This window comes from Procambarus clarkii, chromosome 4 (assembly GCF_040958095.1).
Source record: "Procambarus clarkii isolate CNS0578487 chromosome 4, FALCON_Pclarkii_2.0, whole genome shotgun sequence".
Taxonomy (NCBI): domain Eukaryota; kingdom Metazoa; phylum Arthropoda; class Malacostraca; order Decapoda; family Cambaridae; genus Procambarus; species Procambarus clarkii.
In genome coordinates, this window is record NC_091153.1 from 20049233 (window position 1) to 20069603 (window position 20371).

Genomic DNA, 20371 nt, shown 5'->3' on the forward strand with positions numbered 1-20371 from the left:
CGCAGCACTCCTGAAAGCAACAAAACTTGAAATCATTGATTCCTTTATAAATAACTTACGGCCTCACGAGCACTATACTTACGTTGATGGGTCTCTTCTTCTTGATGGTAAATGCAGTTTGCATAAAGGGTTTACTCTCTCAATGACTACACGAGTACAAATGTTGGGAGATGCTATAATGTTGAGAGTGACAAGGTTTTAAGTGTTTGTTGTGTTGTGGTGTAGATAGAGGAGCTGCGAGTAAACAGAGGCGGGATGTTAGAGGCAGTTTTTTTGTGTGTTTGTCTGTTGGTGTCGTCAGGTACAACTGTGACACAGGCCAAATGTGGCCCAATTTGTTGGTCGACTGGAGATATTTAGCCAGTGCTTTGACTTTTTGGTATTTTTCGTGTAATGAGAGGTCACCTCCTCCTAACATGTGCTCGATGGTATTTTTTTTTTTTTTTAAGTGCGATAAGTACTTGTTTGAAGTTACTCTGGCACGATGATATCGGAAACAATGAAGAAAGTAATGTTCGATTGTTTCTGGCACATGATAGTGGATGATAGTTCGTTGATGTCTGTTCTGTTTTTAGGGCTGTGTTCTTCCAGTTTGGTGTGTCCCAGCTTTAATCTGGTCATCGTTACATCAATTTCTCTGCTTTTATATCTGACATGTTTCCAGGTTTACCATTTCATTTTTATGGACCCATAGTACAAAGATGAACATTACTTTTCCATTTCATTACAAAATCTTGGGTGATGGTATCTTTGAAGGCTCCTTTACGTGTACCGTGAGGAATTGGATGATGGGTAATGTAAGGGGTGTTGTGCATCGCTTTGGCTAGTTGGTCTACAAGTTCATTATAGAGTAAACCACAATGTGCTGGCACCTATTGGATAGAGATGTCATAACCGTTCAATCGATGTTCATAAAAAAAGTTGAAAGCATGGGTAAACAAACTTTTTGCACGTTATGAAAGAGTACGTAATTATTTGAATCTTACTCTTGGAGTCACTACAGATTGTATATATCCCAACTGGTAATGTTGTGATTATTTAGAGAGTTTGGTATAAGCATAAAATTCAGCTGTGAAAATTGAAAGTTGGTTTGGTAACCGCCATCCCTGCTTGAGATAGTATTGTGGGATCCATACAGCGCTAGTGACCGAGGGTACGTTATTCATGAGGATGCGAGGTCCATCTGTGTAAATCGCTGTGGTATTTGGGTAGCAATTTTTAATTGTTGACACAAAGACTGAGGCTATGGCTGAGATTGGTGCAGACTTTGGAATGTTGTCTTCCAGTAGTATGAATGTTTTAGGAGTTGCATAAAGTCAAGGTGGAATAAGAGGGGCAGTAAGCTGGGTTTCAGAGTTTTGGAATAAAGTGAGGTTTATATTGAGGTTATATATAGCCCGTGTGAGAAAAGGTTGTGAGCGATTGGTGGGGGGGGGGGGTATGTGGGCTGACTGTCGGGTAATTTTTTTTATCTGTTTGTGTGTGTCTGGTGAGCAATGATACAGAGTGACGGATAGTTGACACACATTATGTCTCGTCTGGTGGCTAAGCTTGTTTTCCCTTGAAGGGCCCCAGAATTTGCAACTAAAACTTGCTAGTAACGCACTGAAGAACAGTAGAGGAGTAATTTTCTGTGATTCAAAGTCAGTTTTTCAGGCCACTAGAAGCCCAACAGGCAAAACAGATACTAGGAATGTTGTAACATCCATTATAAACAACGTTATTAATGCACAGAGCAAGAGTGTCAGTCTGCTTTGTATAGATACCATCTCACATAGGTGTTGTCCAGCAAGATGAAACACACAAGGCAGCTAAAATTGCATGCGATAAGCCTGAAATTGAGTTGGATATGGGCATTCCAATCACTGCCGTAAAAGCCGCAATATTTCATGTAATTAGGGATGATAGAAGAGCAGTTACTGACACTCAAAGGCCAGAAAGCACGTGTGTAGAGAGCTATGACATGTTTAGAACCGATATTTATATATACGGGCAGCACAAAACATCCACTAAACAGTGTGACATTATAATTGCCAGAATTAGGCTGGTATATCGATATCTATGGCAGGTGGCTGCACGTAATGAATCTCCCAATGGAGAACGTTACAATTGTAAACTATGTGAACAATGCTAGGACGTACTCTCCAAAATTATATCTGTCATTGCCCTGTTATCAGTGATTTCAGACAAAATAGTATGAGGTACTTTGAACTCTCTAATTACTTCATACACTCTAGAATATTGGAAGATATTTTTGTGCTGTATCCAGATTTTGCTAGTGGAGACTAATAGATCAGCCTTATATTTCATGTTCTCTCCGGATTCCATGTATGACTAACAATCCAGGAAGATGGGAAATTTAATTTGAGCGCTATACCTATTTTTTTATCTATACTGTGTAATAATTCATACAGAATAGGGTAGCAGCACATTGATGTATATACCTAAGTTTGTTAATAATAATTATAAAAAGTAACTCACAATATTAGAGAACAGTGTTCTCGCATTTTGTTCTCTCCTGATTCCATGTGTGACTAACCATCCTGAGAGATGGGGACATTATTTGAACTTATAGCTACTTTTTATAGACACGGTGTAATCTTTCATATAGAATAGGTTAGCAGCACATTGTTGTATGCACAAAAGCTTGTTAATAATAATAATAATAATAATAATGATACAAAAGTGACCCAAAATATTAAGAATTGTGTGCTCGCATTTCATGTTCTCTCCTGATTCCGTGTATGACTAACCATCCTGAGAGATGGGGATTTTATATGAACTTATAGCTAGTGTTAGATATATTCTGTGTAATCTTTTATATAGAATAGGGTAGCAGCACAATGCTGTGCAAACCTAAGTTTGTTAATAATAAAAAAAACTCAATCAAAATTACGATAGACTTAAATTGATATTTCAGTCAAATTATACCGAACATACTGAAGATAGTCCCACCATACACAATATATCAAAGTCAGCATGGCGAACATTTTTACTTATTTAAAAACGTTGTCAAGGCCTAAAAAAATTGAATTACATGTGGTGTTTTATTATTAAAATACAATTGGAAACGTATTACTTAAAAACAGTCCTCGTAGTGATAACTATAATTTACAAAATACACTGTAAAGTTTTTAATACATGTTTCTGTAATTAACTTTAATGTAAGATTTCTAAGCCAACACTTTGATGATGTTAGTGCCTTAAATCAAACATTTGCAATCCCTCGTGGTGTTGTGGTAAGACACTCACCTGGCGTTTCTCGAGCGCTTTGTCCTGGGTTCGTATCCTGGCCGGGGAAGGATTTACTTGGCGTCAATCCTTAACTGTAGCCTCTGTTTAACTCAACAGTAAAATGGGTATTTGGTTGTAAAACGATTTTTCGCGGGGTCGAATTCCAGGGAACATAGGATTAAGGACTTGCCGAAACACTATGCGTACTCGTGGCTGTACAAGAATGTAAGAACTCTTGTATATATATAAATAAATAAAAAAAAATCAGAGAGGTGTTGGTACTGCTCTTTATTACCACCAGGAACTGACATGCTTAAAAGTAATTAGAACTAGAGACCCCTGTGGCGAGTATATCTTTGCCCATTTTAGAATCAAGGGTGCTGAGGCAGACCTGACTGGGAGCAGTTTACAAAATTACTAACACTGATTTTGCTGAATTCGGCTCTAACCTTAGAAATCTAATACTAACAAACAAACTTAACAAAAACCAACTAATAATTTTAGGGCAATCTTAATATTGACCTCTGGAAGCCTGATAACCTTCAAGTTGCTAGTTTCCCCAACTGAATGAATTCCTGCTTGCTCATACCCTTCATCACTAATCTACTGGAATTGCTGATATGAATGCTCCCACTCTGGACTACATCTGGACTAACATAACCTCTCCTCTTAATTCAGGGATAATCAGTGACAGGACCACAGACCATTACCCTACATTTCTTCTCACCAACATTAATAAACCACCCCTAAATACAATTAAGATAAGCTTTAGGCTACACAATGAAACTTCTATAGGCAACTTTATTGCTGTGGGTGCTAATATCAACTGGGAGACTGAATTAGGTAACATCAACCTATGAGTGCAAACATTTCTTCAAAAACTCTCAGCCTCTATAATACCTGCTGTCCAATGATAACAAAACAAGTCTCAACTAAAAGGCTTACTAAGGGTATACTTAAACTTATTAATAAAAAACATGACCATGAGAAAAAGTATAGGCTAGGGGTAATCTCCAAAGTAGTTTTAAGAAGATACTCATCAATACTGTCCAAAATAGTTAGGAGAGCCAAAATAAAATAATATGAAAATAAAATGAACCAAATTGGGGGCAACATTAAGAAAACATAGAGCACTATTTCCCAAATATTAGGAATCAAAGAAGATCTTGAATAAGAAACTAATACTCCTTTCCAATGACGATGGTATATTAATTCATCTTTCAGCCTCTGATGCTGCTATTAAGTTTAATAGTTTCTTCTCATCCATTGGTACATCCCATGCAAATGATATCTCATCCTCCCTAACTAATTTTAAGGACTACCTTACAGGAAAATATCCAGAGTCTCTGTACCTAGCTCTTGCTAATTCCTCTGATGTTAATGAGATGATCCATTCTCTTGGAACAAAATCAAGTGCCCTTGCTTAGATACCAACTCTAATTTACAAAAAAAATCTAGATTTCTAGTTCCAGACACTGCATTACTCGACAAAAAATCACTTGAATTCCTAACCTTCCCAGATGTTCTAAAAAAAGTGAGAGTAACCCCAGTAAGTAAATGTGGTGATCTCACTGATGTCAACAATTTCAGACCTATATTAATTCTGCCAACCTTGAAAAAAATATTTGAAAAGCTAATCTACAAAGCAGCTTTACTTTTATGTTGCAAAACACAATGTACTTAGCTCTTTCCAATATGGCTTCAGATCCAAAAAGCCCTAATGATGCACTTATTAGTATGATTAACTTGATACATGCAGATCTTGATAAAAATGAGTTCCATGTTGGGATATTTGTTGATCTACTTAAGGCTTTTGACACTGTCAACCACCACAAACTTCTTCTTAAATTACATCATTATGGAGTCAGAGGTCACTCCTTTCAATACTTTCGGTCTTACCTTAATGACTGGCCCTAGTATGCTTCTGTGAATGATTCCATTTTTCCCACCCTACCCATCAACATTGGCGTTCCACAGGGCAGCATACTTGGCCCTCTCTTCTTTCTCATTTATATTAATGACCTTCCAAATGCCTCAACACCTCAAGCAATTTTATTTGCTGATGACACAACCTTCATTTTCTCAAGGACTAACTCTCTTACTCTGAATGATACAGTGAATACTGAACTAAATAAAGTCCATCTGTGGCTAACTGCTAACAAACTCAACCTTGACATTTACAAAACCTTCTATATTTTGTTTGGCTATAAATCCTCAGATCAAATTAATCTAACAATTTACAATATCCAAATTAGTAACAAATTAGATGGTAAATTCCTTGGCATTCTCTTCGATAACAAGCTTAATTTCTTTGGCCCACATTCAGCATATAAGTAATGGTTTTAGAGCCTGTAGCAGCCACCAAATGTACCCAGTAATTATTGGGTGAAAGTGAGATAGTGATGGGTATTGAGGTCATCGGAGGCGGGGGTGCGGGTAGGTGCCAGCAATTGTACCCAGTAATTGTGAGGTGAAAGAGAGATAATGATGTGTATTGAGGTCATCGGAGGCAGGAGTGCTTGCAGCGACCACCAAAGAGTAGATGGGCTGACAGTAAATGCCATTAGGGAGTACTGTAAGGAGGTGGGGGTGTCCATGTGCTTTATACACCTAAAAGATGCAGATATATATATAAATATAAATATATATATATATATATATATATATATATATATATATATATATTATATATATATATATATATATTAGTATATTTTGGTAGCAGTCTTTCCTGTAGACATATATTATTAAATATGACCGAAAAAGTAAGATTAATAATTCTAACACGAATTTTCTCGATCTTTCGTACGTTTCTTTTCACTGTTGGTGGTAATTCAAAAATCAATTCTCCAAAATTCATTTTTATTTCTAGTCTGACGCGACACTTGAGCGCGTTTCGTAAAACTTATTATATTTTCAAAGACTTTAGCTTACACATACACAACTGAATAGAACTTACACATCTTCGATTTGTTTATATCTACATTTGAGTGAGGTGGATGGGGTGAGGTGGTATTAATAGGGTATTAAATTCCTAAACACAAGACAGAACACGAAACAATGGGTATTGAATGGAAGTAATTGTAGAAAGCCTATTGGTCCATATTTCTTGATGCATCTATATTGGAGTGGAGTCTTGAAGTGGGTAGAATATAGTTGTGCATTAATTGGCTGTTGATTGCTGGTGTTGACTTCTTAATGTGTAGTGCCTCGCAGATATCAAGCCGCCTGCTATCGCTGTATCTATCGATAATTTCCGTGTTTTTTGTTAAGACTTCTCTGGTGATGGTCTGGTTGTGGGAAGAGATTATATGTTCCTTAATGGGGCCCTGTTGCTTATGCATCGTTAATCGCCTGGAAAGAGATGTTGTTGTCTTGCCTATATACTGAGTTCTTTGAGGCTTACAGTCCCCAAGTGAGCATTTGAAGGCATAGACGACATTGGTCTCTTTCAAAGCGTTCAGCTTTGTGTCTGGAGAGTTTCTCATGAGTAGGTTTTCAGTTTTCTTGGTTTTATAGTAAATCGTCAATTGTATCTTCTGATTTTTGTCTGTAGGGATAACGTTTCTATTACAATATCTTTCAGGACCCTTTCCTCCGTTTTATGAGCTGTGGAAAAGAAGTTCCTGTAAAATAGTCTAATAGGGGGTACAGGTGTTGTGTTAGTTGTCTCTTCAGAGTTTGCATGACATTTCACCTTCCTTCTTATGATGTCTTCAACGAAACCATTGGAGTAGCCGTTGTTGACTAGGACCTGCCTTACCCTACAGAGTTCTTCATCGATTTGCTTCCATCCTGAGCTGTGGCTGAGAGCACGGTCGACATAAGCGTTAACAACACTCCTCTTGTACCTGTCTGGGCAGTCACTGTTGGCATTGAGGCACATTCCTATGTTTGTTTCCTTAGTGTAGACTGCAGTGTGGAAACCTCCGCTCCTTTCCATGACTGTTACATCTAGAAAGGGCAGCTTTCCATCCTCTCCATCTCGTAAGTGAAACGCAACACAGAATTCTGCTCAAATGCCTCCTTCAGCTCCTGCAGATGTCTGACATCAGGTACCTGTGTAAAAATGCCGTCAACATACCTGCAGTGAGGATGTCCTCACTGCAGGTATGTCCTCACTTCGTGATGATGTCCTCACTTCTTCCTCACATACATCTGTGAGGATGTCGAGGTGTTGCTCGATGCGAGTACAAAGCACCTCATGCTACAGGTGAAGCACCTTCATGCTTCACCTGTAGCATGAAGGTGTTGCTTCATGCTACAAACCAATGGAGAAAAAGCAACACCGACGAAAACCTCCGTACTCTCTTCGAGCAACACCTCGACATCCTCACAGATCGACATCACCTCAGCACCGAAACCAGGATTATCAAGAAGCTAACAACATTATATGGAGGACCTATGGCAATTCCACGACCGGGAGACAGCTTCCTGAACCTTGCAGGAATCAACCTCACTGAGGACCAAGTCACTCTCCTAAATCTGGGTATAAACTGTCACGTTATGTCCAGACCAAGTGAGATGGCCCGGAAAGTGGAGTTGGAAATCCTGTTGGACGACATATTCGACCTCGAGACACAAAAGAAGGTCACCACCAAGGACACCTTACAAGCAGAACTTATCACAGAAGGAGGAAAGAATCGAGGCAACTACAGAAGCACCATACTGACCCTCGAGCTCAAAGCGGCAGCTAAGAGCCTTTGTGAGAACAAGGAGATAGTTGTCAGGAGAGGTGACAAGTCGCCAATATAAGTCATTCTTAAAAGAGGTGAATATCTGGCGAAAATGAACCTCATACTCTCTGACCAAACTAAATTCCAAAGGGTAACGAAGGACACTACAGCCGAATTGAAAGCAAAGGTCAACAAATTGGTCGAAACTGTGAACGGCAAGAAATCCGGACTCCACCTGCCAAAGATTATTGGGGAATATAAGAATGGATACGCGTATGGAAATGTCAAGACACATAAGCCTGGAAACCCACTTCGGCCAATCATCAGCCAGATACCCACACCTACGTACAGATTGGCGAAGCGACTCGACGGCTTGCTGACTCCTTATGTCCCTTGCGCTTTCAAAGAAATTTGTTGACTTACTGCGGGGAACACGGGCCACAGGGATAAGAGCCTCGTTAGACGTAGAATCACTGTTTACCAACGTACCTGTGGATGAAACAATCGGGATGATAGCCGACAGAGTGTATCGTCATCCGGCCTGTACTCCTCTTGACATACCAGAAAACATTCTAAGGAAACTACTCCAAGCTTGTACTAAAGAGGCACCCTTCTTGAGCCCGGATGGGCACATGTATAAGCAAGTAGATGGGGGTCGCCATGGGTTCTCTAGGTGTCCTATTTGCGAACTTCTACATGGGTACCATCGAACAAAAGGTCTTAGTCGACATGAACTTGAAACCGGCAATATACTGCAGGTATGTTGACGACATTTTTACACAGGTACCTGATGTCAGACATCTGCAGGAGCTGAAGGAGGCATTTGAGCGGAATTCTGTGTTGCGTTTCACTTACGAGATGGAGACGGAGTTGAAGTTACGATAGAGTAAATTGGAAGATCTATCCTCCTGAGGGTTAAAAGATGGGTTGACATATAGCGATTGTTATCTCTAGCGTAGATCCTAACTGCGGTTGTATAACCCCCTCATATGTTTTGTGACAAGAGATTGTGTAAAGTGACGTCTGCACTCAACTCCAGTGATATTTTGCTGCTTTTCAAGAAGTAGTCGTAGGAGTAGCCAGGGAGGCTGCAGTAGTGCGTCAATTCTAATGAATAGATGTAATTTAGAATCACCCTCTGGTGGGTAGTAATATCAGCAAGTAGACCAACGTCACACCTCAAATAAACAAGGAGATAGTTTTTTAATGTCCTACTTGCTGTGTTCTCCCATACTAATTGAGAATGTTTATAATCTTCCAAGCTGATACCTGATTTGTTTAGGGAACTGTAAAACATTTCAATAGATGGGAGTGTTGTATCATTGAAGCAACTGATTTCGGTGGCATATTCATAAGGGAAATGCTGCTTACCATCCAAGAGCAGCTGATGACTCTCTTTGGGTAACTTCTTTGAGTAACGTCTTCTATCATTGTACGAGTGAATGTTAAGGACGGCCAGAATTAATGTAGGTCTTTGCTAAGGACGAAAGACTACCTGTAATAAAAGCCAGTGAATCAAAATTTGGTGCCCTGTTTCATTAATGTATTACCTCTCAATATTTGAACCCATCTCAAACTCCTTCAAAATTAATCCCATGTCATAAGATATATTGTGGGCAATTATAACTAAACTCCCTAGTGCATCCCTGTGGTGGAGGTTGCAGTAGTTACATAGGGCACCAATAGAATTGAGCTTTTCTCTAAGGTTGCCATGGTGTTGAACCCTGTGATTGGTGGGGGTGAATACTCCCTCACAAAACTTACAGTGTGTTTGTTTCCTAAAATGTGCCACATCCTCAGGAGACATGTCTATTTCATAATGGGTGAGGGTGAATCTAATAATTTCCCATTTGGTAGCTACTTGCTCCATGAAATAAGTGACACTGTCCCCCAAAAAATAAATGAATTTATCAATGACAGTGTAGTTCCTGTCAACAATTATATAGCCGTAGGCTATGGGTCTATGTATGGCTGTGATAGAACCGAGGCAATCTTCGGTACTCAAGTAGCACTCGAAATCGAAAAACCCCACATGAGAAGGGACATAACCTTTCCCCGTGTTTTTAAAATGAAGGGTGTCATCCCTCCTGAGGGTAAATCATTTTCTGAGTGATGTTGCAGGAAGATGTATGATTTGTGAGGTCACTAGAACTACGATATTCCGAAAGACAGTTTCTACAGAACAGTCTTTCGACTGTGGCTGCGAATAAAGTTACGTAGGAATTTATTCAAATTTTTAATTAGGGCCACTTGAGACTCCCCCTAACAGCAATAATGGCACTATGACCGAGTACTGCCTGCTACCACGACGACAAAGTGAGACGTGATACACACCATCTGTGTGTTTGTTTATTAAATACAAATAGATAGAGAGATTATTTCTATTCTCTAATTTATTAATATAATCCCACGAGAAAGGGAGGGATAAATGGTCGTATTTGACCATTTTCCTCATCCTAGCGTGAGACTCTACAAGTCTTCCTATCCGTCTCCACCCCCACTGCAGTTGTGAGGCCAGAAATGCAGCTAGACCCTGAATAATGCAAGTTCTGCTGTTGTTGGTGGGATTTGGGTTGAAGACCTCTTTTCGCCCCCTTAAAAAGGGGGGATATGGAATATATTTGCCCAATATAGACCGTACACTAGCATTACAGACGACGATTTTGAGGAAATGGACATTATATAAGATAAATCTACTACCTTCAGTTTCTGAAAGGTGATCCTCTAGGCTTCTAATCATGTAATCCACCCAACCATCAATGAGATCCCCCACCTCCTCAAGTGTTACCAGTCTATCTGATGTTGTTATGAAATGCTCCCTAAAGTCGTCCTCTGTGAGACTTATGGAGAGCAGGTGGTTGTACTGAGAAGGGGCAATAGCTAACGTCAAGGGAGTTTCTAAAATAGTGGAAAAGGTAGGCCCAGGCCCCCAGGGAAGAATATTCCAAACACTGAATCAAACAGGATGAAAAGATACTCCTAGCTCTATCCTTATTTATTAAACCCTTTAATAACCCCCCATACACAAACTACAATAAATCACTTTGCCACTCTACCTTACATTAAACACCTTGGTCCACATAAGCAGGATGCAAGGTTTACAATTGCAAACTAGGGTAAAGACTACTTTCCTGAAGGGACACAAGTATCATATGTATGACAGACTTAAGCACACGTGGTTTCACTAGTCACCCTAGAGTACACTTAGGGATACCAAAACACTGGCTTAGAATACACCTAAATAAACACACACCTAGCCAATAGCACGGTAATAATACAGACAGATACTTAACTTGGACATAGGGCGTAGGGAGAGAAGAAAGGAGCAGGAGGAGAACAGAGCCCACAGGGAATGTGTAAACACCACAGCAGCAGCCCAGAGAAGGAAGAGGGAGAGCCCTCCTTCAGCCTTCCCTGATCTCTGCCAGACGGATACTCAACTGATCGTACAGCCACAATCCTTACAAGTCTTAACCGACCTTCATTACAACTAACTTTAACAATTCTCAAAATAGCTGATAACTAGGTCAAGCTTATATTTAATAATCAATAAGCTCAGAGTTTGAATGTTCTGTGAGAAACAAGATTTGTCTAATGTCTGGCAAGGAAGACAGAAACAAAGACGCATCAGAGGTATGAGAAGCCCTGAGTATAAATGTTATTGTTAATTAACTATCCCGCTTCCATAATCCAATCCTATGAATTAATGTATACAATTATTTAGAAATCTAATTGACCTTTGGTTTCCAAATAAGAGCCCAGGGTCGTAACAGAAGGGTCATGTTGTAAAGAGTTGTTGTTTTTTCACCCAGAAAAGAGGCCTATGGCACTCACAGTGTGTGATGGGAGGATAACCATATGTAGGAAAAATAATGGGGAAAAAATATCACTTGCTATGAATCATTTAGGAGAGTTTATATCAAATGGAAAATTACAGTGTGCAAATGGTTTGTGGCATTGTGTTAAAATTTTGAGGGGTACAAGGTCATCCCAATCTTTACTATTAGAAAGTGTTTTACAATATGTTCAGTCTACAGAGACTGGGGAGGTAATAATTATACAGGGAATCACTGGAGATTTCCAGACTGTATCCTTGAGGGAAGTAAGCCTCAAGTGTGATTTTATTAAAGGCAAAAGTTTAGTAGGTGTTAGTCCTAAATTACCAGTTGCAGGCATTGATCTAATTGTGAGGAATGGTCTTGCTGGTAATCGAGTTAAAAGAGATGACCACCCAATAATGCTAACTAAGCCAGATTAGGGCATGGACAGATCTTGAGGACAAGGTAATGTACCCAGCATGTGCCGTGACTCAGTCAAAATCAGTCTCAAATATCACAAACTTCCAATAATGTAAGTCAGGAGACAAAATTATAGGTTAACAAATCAAATAGTGAAGTGGATCTTTGTGTCACTTTTATGGCCAAGTTGGAAGAAGCAGATGGGAACAGGATGGGGAGCACCTCCACAAAACGTATTTAGCGTATATAAGGTCTCTGATAGACTATCATGCACCAGCTTTGGTCCTGCAGAATGGCAAAAGTATTGATAGACTGGAAAAAATGCAAAATGAAGCACTCAGAATTATACTTGGCTGTCCTATAACTACCAAAGTTCTCAACATGCGGAAAGAATTAAATATACTTAGCATCCGAGATAGAATATTTGAAATTAATCTTATGATGGGACTAAAGCTGCTGCGTGATAACAAAAACAACATTGTGTCAGTTGCACTGTTAGAACACATACGAAATGGAACTAGCGAGTCTAAATGGATTCAAAGAACTGCCACTCATATTAAAATGATGGGACTGCACGATGTATATACAGATGAAAGAGTACAACACTTCCTTCCACCCTGGCAGATAGTACCTTTTGACATCCTGACCCCTGCATACCCCACCAAGAAACTAATCACAAGTAACCCTCATGCTCAGCTTGCTGCTAAATTAAGCACCATAGAGCACATTCACAATATACAAGCTGAAAACAACATTGCACAGACCATATACACTGACGGATCACTCAATACAGCTACAGGGAGGGCAGGAAGTGCTGTTATTGCTCATCAGCCTGATGGCAGCACAATTCAAAGAAATATCCGAATTAGTAACTGGGCGTCCACAATGCAGGCCGAGTTGGTAGCGATACTGGTAGCACTCGAAATTATTGACAACACTGAAGTAGACAGCTTAATTATTTCTGACTGATCCTCACTACGAGCAATAAACAGTTTGCAATCAAGTAATAACGTGCTTGTCTTGGAAGCTAGACGTAGATATGTAAGAACACTTAGCAAGAGGGTAAATATAAAAATGTTGTGGATTCCTTCTCACATTGGCATGCAGGAACATAACAAAGTTGACGCCCTTGCTAAGGCTGCAGTAAATAAAGACAGTATTGAATGGAATCTTGAGTTATCAAATAGGTCCCTTAAAAGTGTCATTAGACGAGAACTCCTAGATGGATTTGAAGAAAGTAGAACAGTGCAAACTGGAACTAGTAGGTCCATTGTTCATCACAATGAAATGTGTGAAGTAAAACATGTGTATGGGGCAAGTAACAAAGTCAGTAGACTAACAGATGTTGTCACAGCTCGTATAAGACTTGGCTACAAGTATCTCTGGCAGTTCGGCTTGTATAGGGATCTAGATGAAGTAAAGTGTAAAGTGTGTGGACATAGGCAGGGACACACACTCGAACACTATATCTTGGATTGTTGTAAAATTGAGCCTTTTAGAGATAAGTCTAAGCTCACTCTGTATGATATGGCAACCTATCTTATTACCATGGATAAATTACCTGAAATCCTTGCACTGTACCCACATTTTGCTTCCAGTAGATGAACGACATATGAGATTCAGAAACAAGTAGTGTATTGTGAGAACTAATAATAAACAGAAGCTCCCCTATGACTCTGTAATATCCCCATTGGCCAAACTATTATGTATTAACGATAAAACCTACCATTAATGTATGATGACTTACTGTAAATATGTAGCTCTTGTAATAGCACTTTCTCTGTAACTAGCTGACATTGTATCTATAAGGTGTGAAGGATTGAAGAAATTGTTTATGTAATAATCTAAGATGAGGTCTGATAAAGACCTTTTGTGCCCTCTGTAATGCTTTTGCGCTACCGCTCACAGGATGAGTATGGGGTGCACAATAAACTAGCCGCCTTCGGCGGCAACAATAAAAAAAAAACAATCCACCAAACCACCTAGGAAGGGGTAGGGGAGAGTGTAGTTCAGTTACCACATCTGGCTCTTCAGACTTGAGACCAAATCAAATTTTATTTATCAGCAAAGAAGTGATCCTACGTCGACTGACTTGCATAATAAGGCAGTAACTGAACTAGAAGCAGAATCGGAGGCTATGACTTATTACTACACTAAAGAGGTGTTGATGCAGAAGTGGAGACCTAGAAGCTCACCTGTCACACCCTTGGGAGGTAGTTAATCAAGTGGTCCTACCGAGGGGTTATAGAGAAAAGGTGCTAAGTGTAGCCCATGATTCACCAATAGGCGGTCATCAGGGTATTGCAAAAACATATAATAAAATAAGCAAATACTTTACTTGGCCTGGATTAAAGAAAGATGTCATCCAGTATTGTAATGAATGTCCAGTATGCATAAAAGCTGGCAAACCAAACCAAGTAGTATCAAAAGCCCATTTACAGCCAATTGTGGTGACTGAGGAACCTTTTACCCATGTTATAGTTGATGTAGTAGGCCCATTGCCTAGAACCAAGAGTGGTAATATGTATATCATCACCATGATGTGTCAGACTACACGCTTTCCTGAGGCATTCCCTGTGAGAAATGCTACAACGAAAGTGGTAGTAAGGCACATAATGAAATTTTGTACTATTTTGGTTTACCAAAAGTAATACAGACAGATAATGGGGCCAATTTCACTTCCAAAGGTTTTCAGCAGTTTTGTGGGGAGTTTGGCATCCTCCATAAGACATCCACTACTTACCATCCGGAGAGCCAAGGTGCTTTGGAAAGGATGCACCAAACCCTTAAGCAAATGCTGAGAACCAGTTGCATGGAAATTGGCAGAGACTGAGATGATGGTCTTCCACTGATGCTCATGGCACTGAGGGATACTTATCAAGAGTCCCTGTGGTGTTCACCCAACTCATTAGCTTTTGGCCATGAGGTGAGAGGTTCACTAACCATCTTAAGAGATAAGTTGGTCAGAAATCTGAAGAGTGTTGTGCAGATAAACTATATTGATAAATTACAAGACAAGTTAAACAAAAACAGGGCTAAAGCCTTAATTCATCTTAAAGAAGCTCAAGGAAAAATGAAGGCACAATATGATAAAAAGACAAAGCAACGACATTTTGAGGCAGGTGATAAAGTGGTGGTACTAATGGCCCGACAGGGACCAACATTGTTGCATCGGTTCCAAGGTCCTTATACAGTGATAAAGAAACTCAGTCCCACCATTTATGTAATCCAAACACCTGATCTCAAGAAAAAGGAAATAGTTGTACACATAAATAGAATGAAATTAACACATAAGGGAACTACCAATACCAACCAGGTGCTTAGTGTAACCCATGTAGATGAGAATAATGGGGAATGTGATTTTGATAATTTACCTAATGCTCATGTACCTTATTTTAGCAATGGGGAGTGGTTGGCTAATGTCCAGAAGTTGGTGGAACATTTGTCATCAGAGCAGAAGCAGGACTTGGAGCAGTTGCTGACTTCTCATACAGACATCTTTGGCGATATTCCCACCCAGACTTCAGTTATTCACCATGACATCGAGGTGACAGACAACCATCCAGTCAAGTTACACCCATATAGAATCAACCCTGCAAAGGTGAATCTCATCCGGAAAGAAGTTGACTACATGCTTCAACATGGATTGGTGAGACCTAGCAGCAGCAGTTGGAGTAGTCCTTGCATTTTGGTTCCAAAGAACTCATAAGTTGGTCATTGACTACCGTAAGATAATCTAATGACTGTTGATGATAACTTTCCAATATCTAGATTAGATGATTGCATAGACAGTGTTGGTAAAGCCAAGTTTGTTACCAAACTAGATTTGTCAAAAGGGTACTGGCAAATTCCTTTAACACCAAGAGCACGGGAGATGAGTGCATTTATAACTGCAGATGGGTTGTATGAATTCACTGTAATGCCTTTTGGGTTGAAAAATGCCCCAGCAACTTTCCAGTGTCTTATGAACTTAGTGTTAAAAGACATACCACAATGTAGAGCTTACATGGATGATATTGTAATTTATCACAATAATTGGGAGGACCATATGAAAGGTTTGGCTAAACTATTAAAATGCTTAAAGGAGGCTAATTTAACTGTAAACTTACACAAATGTACTTTTGCTAGAGCTAGTATTTCTTACTTAGTATATGAAATGGGAAGGTGTTACCACTCAAATATAAAATAAATTATATATTAGAGTATCCAGTGTTGACTAGCAAGGAGGAGGTACAAAGATATCTAGGAATGTGTGCTTATTATAGGAAGTTCTGTAAAAAAAATTGCAGCAATTGCCTCTCCTTTGACAAACTTGCTATGTAAAAATGTAAAGTTTAGATGGTCTCAGGAATGTCAGGATGCATTTACTAATTTAAAAGGAATGTTGTCATCTGGTCCAGTGTTAGCTACTCCTGACTACTCTAAGCCATTCACACTATATATAGATGCTTCGGATTGAGGTGCTGGTTCTGTACTAATGCAAGAAGATGATGAGGGTATTAATCATCCAATACATTATTATTCTAAAAGGTTTACCAAATGTCAACAGAATTACTCCACAGTGGAGAAGGAGGCTTTATCATTATTACTAGCTGTTAAAAAATTTGACATTTATTTATCAGCCAATACTGTTGAAGTGTTTACTGACCACAACCCCTTAACATTTATTGTTAGCATGAAGAATTCCAACCAGAGAATATTAAGGTGGTCTGTATTGTTGCAAGAGTACAATCTGGTTATCAAACATATTCCAGGAAGATTAAATGTAGTAGCAGATGCACTTTCTAGATTACCAAAACCTGGGGTGACTTAGGATTGTACTACTGTACAGAGATATTATTGTGTATTTATTGTTTATTATATATCATTTACTGTTTCTTTACAATAACTATGAAATCTGTTAATGTTAATTAGAGTGTTAATTTTATGTGAAAAAAAGTGAAATTCATTTATGAATTTCTCATTTTTTTTCTCCATGGCTTAGGGAGGGTGTTACGAACCTTACCTCCTGTGGAGGTTAGTTTAAAGTATAAAATGTTGGTGGACACAGTGGAGAATGTTTGTTAGAATAAATCTACAGCTGATATCAGGGAGGCCGCAAGTCACCAGTATTACTTCACCCAGCAAAGTAGTGCCTTCTCAGCTGGAGATTTTTAGGAATAATGTGAACTGGAATCGCCTAACTATGTGAGGGAAAAATGGACTCAATTAAAAAGCATGCATGGGGAATATGGTAAATACAGTCAATAAGGGTTTGATTGCAAATGTAAAGACTAGAGTAGCGATGGGGCGATGACGCAAGAGAGAGGGACGCCATCTTGACTTGAAGGGAGGTGGATCGCTGACGACCAGACCAGGCTATCTGAGGGTTTTTCTCCTGACGTACAGTCAGATAAGTCAATCATTACCAGTTATCAGGGGTTGCAAGATAGGGCAGAGTAGTTATGCAGACTTTGAAGATGTTTTATAAGAGAGTCCAGGTTTCCTAGAGGTTTCATATATGTGTCATCGGTTGGTAGGTGTGGTGGCTGTGTGGAAGGTTCCAGGTTTGGGATTGTGAGCCATAGGGTAGCCAGAGCCCACTTGGGGGCTATATTACTACAGCATGACCTTGAGTTGTAAGGAATTCTACCTTGTTATTTGCCTTTCTTCCCTTGTTTTTCCTGCAATCAGCTTTTTTTATGCAGACAAGTATAGACCCTGAACTTAACCTCTTATCCACTATCTATGACAATTATCACTTTAATGATCTAAATTGCAGATATTTTGCAGCACATGATTTAAACAATGTATTAACTCATAATCACAATATCTCTGTAATCAATTTGAACGTTAGATCCCTAGGTAAACACTTCGATGATGTTAGTGCCTTGATTGAAGCTATTGACAACAAATTCTCTTTTATTATACTTACTGAAACATGGTTGAAAGAGGATACTATTCAGCTCTTTAACATGCCTAACTACTCAGCAATTCACAACTGTCGTCAACTTCAGAGAGGTGGTGGCACTGCTCTTTACTACCACCAAGAACTAACATGCTTAAAAGAAATTAGAACCAGAGACTGCTATGGGGAGTATATCTTCGCCAGCTTCAGAGTCAAGGGTGCCGAGTCTGTCCTGACTGTGGGTGCAGTTTATAGAATTCCTAACACTGATGTGTCCGAATTCAACTCAAACCTTAGAAATCTAATACTTGATAACAGACTGAACAAAAACCACCTAATTATCGCAGGGGACTTTAATATTGACCTCTGCGAGCCTGAACACCCCACTGCTGTTAGCTTCCTCAACTGTATGAATTCCTGCTTCCTCTTACCCTTAATCACTAGACCTACTAGAATCACTGATAGCACTGCCACGACGCTCGATCACATCTGGACAAACATAACCTCTCCGCTTACTTCAGGTATAATCACCGATTGCACTACAGATCATTACCCCACATTTCTCTTAACTAACATTAGCAAACCACCTCTTGAGTCAAGAGTGATACGTTTTAGACTACACAATGAAACTGCTATAGACAATTTTATAACTGCTGCTGATAATGTCAACTGGGAGTCCGAGTTAGGTAACATAGTGGACATCAACCTAGCAGTGCAATCTTTTCTTCAAAAAACTCTTAGCCTTTATAATACCCACTGTCCTATGCTTACAAAACAAGTCACAACCAAAAGGCTTAACAATCCCTGGCTTACAAAGGGAATACTTAAATCTATTAATAAAAAACATGACCTTGAGAAGAAGTATAGGTTAGGAATTGTCTCCAAAGAATTCTCAAAGAATTACTCATTATTGCTGTCTAAGATAATTAGACGAGCCAAAACTAAATACTACGAAGATAAATTTACCCAAATAAAGAGCAACATTAAACAAACTTGGAGAACAATTTCTCAAATATTGGGATCAAAGAAGTCTTTAAATAACAAACCGACTCTCCTGTCTAATAACGATGGTCAGCTTTCAGCCTCTGATTCTGCTATTGAGTTCAATAGGTTCTTCTCTTCCATTGGTTCATCCCTTGCAAATGATATTCCATCTTCCAGTACAGACATTAATGACTATCTTTCAGGTAACTATCCACAGTCGCTGTACCTAAAGCCTATTAATTCCACTGACGTCAATGAGATAATCCTTTCCCTTAAAAACCAAGTCTGGTGCCCTTGAGGAGATACCAACTTTAATTTACAAAAAAGCCTCCAGATCTTTAGCCCCTGCTATTGCTTTGCTCTTCAACAAGTCACTTGAACTCCAAACCTTCCCAGATATTCTAAAAAAAGCGAGAGTAACGCCTGTCCACAAATGTGGTAATCTCACAGATGTTAACAACTACAGACCTATATCTATCCTGCCAAACTTGTCAAAAATTTTTGAAAAACTAATCTATAAGCAGCTTTACTCATATCTAGCCAAACTCAATATACTTAGCCCTTGCCAATATGGCTTCAGACCCAAAAAAAGCACTAACGATGCACTTATTAGTATGCTTAACTCGATTCATACAGCTCTTGATAAAAATGAGTTCTCTGTTGGGTTGTTTGTGGACCTGCGTAAAGCTTTTGACACTGTCAACCACCAAAACCTTCTTCTTAAATTACATCATTATGGAGTCAGAGGACACTCCCTACAATACCTCAAATCCTACCTTACTGACAGGCTCCAATATGTTTCTGTGAATAATACAATTTCTCCCACCCTACCCATCAACATTGGTGTTCCCCAGGGCAGCATACTTGGCCCTCTCCTCTTTCTCATCTACATTAATGACCTTCCAAATGCCTCCCAACACCTCAAACCAATTCTATTTGCTGACGACACAACCTTCATTTACTCCAGTCCTGATCCCCTTGCTCTAAATGCCACAGTAAATACTGAGCTAAATAAAGTCCATCTGTGGCTAACTGCCAACAAACTCACCCTTAACATTGACAAAACCTTCTATATTCTGTTTGGCAATAAATCCTCTAATCAAATAAATCTCAAAATAAGCAATACCCAAATTTGTAACAAATTAGATGGCAAATTCCTTGGCATTCTCATTGACCACAAGCTTAATTTCCAGGGACACATTCTAAACATATCAAAAAAAGTTTCAAAAACTGTGGGCATTCTTTCTAAGATCAGATATTATGTACCACGCCCTGCTCTGGTGACTCTCTATTACTCCCTTATCTATCCATATCTCAACTATGGTATTTGTGCTTGGGGCTCTACTACCCAA

At 39.2% G+C, this 20371-nt stretch overlaps 1 protein-coding gene across 2 annotated transcripts in view; it reads left to right on the forward strand.

Annotated features, from left to right (window-relative positions):
- LOC123749338 (uncharacterized) overlaps positions 1-19825 on the forward strand; it is an 89197-nt gene extending 69372 nt beyond the window's left edge. For both annotated transcript variants that reach the window (XM_069333175.1, XM_069333180.1), the window contains exon 3: positions 15548-19825. In XM_069333175.1, the coding sequence (XP_069189276.1) occupies positions 17830-19317 (1488 nt within the window). In that variant the 5' untranslated portion in view covers positions 15548-17829 and the 3' untranslated portion in view covers positions 19318-19825. The remainder of the gene's footprint in view (positions 1-15547) is intronic.
- The last annotated feature ends 546 nt before the right edge of the window (positions 19826-20371 follow it).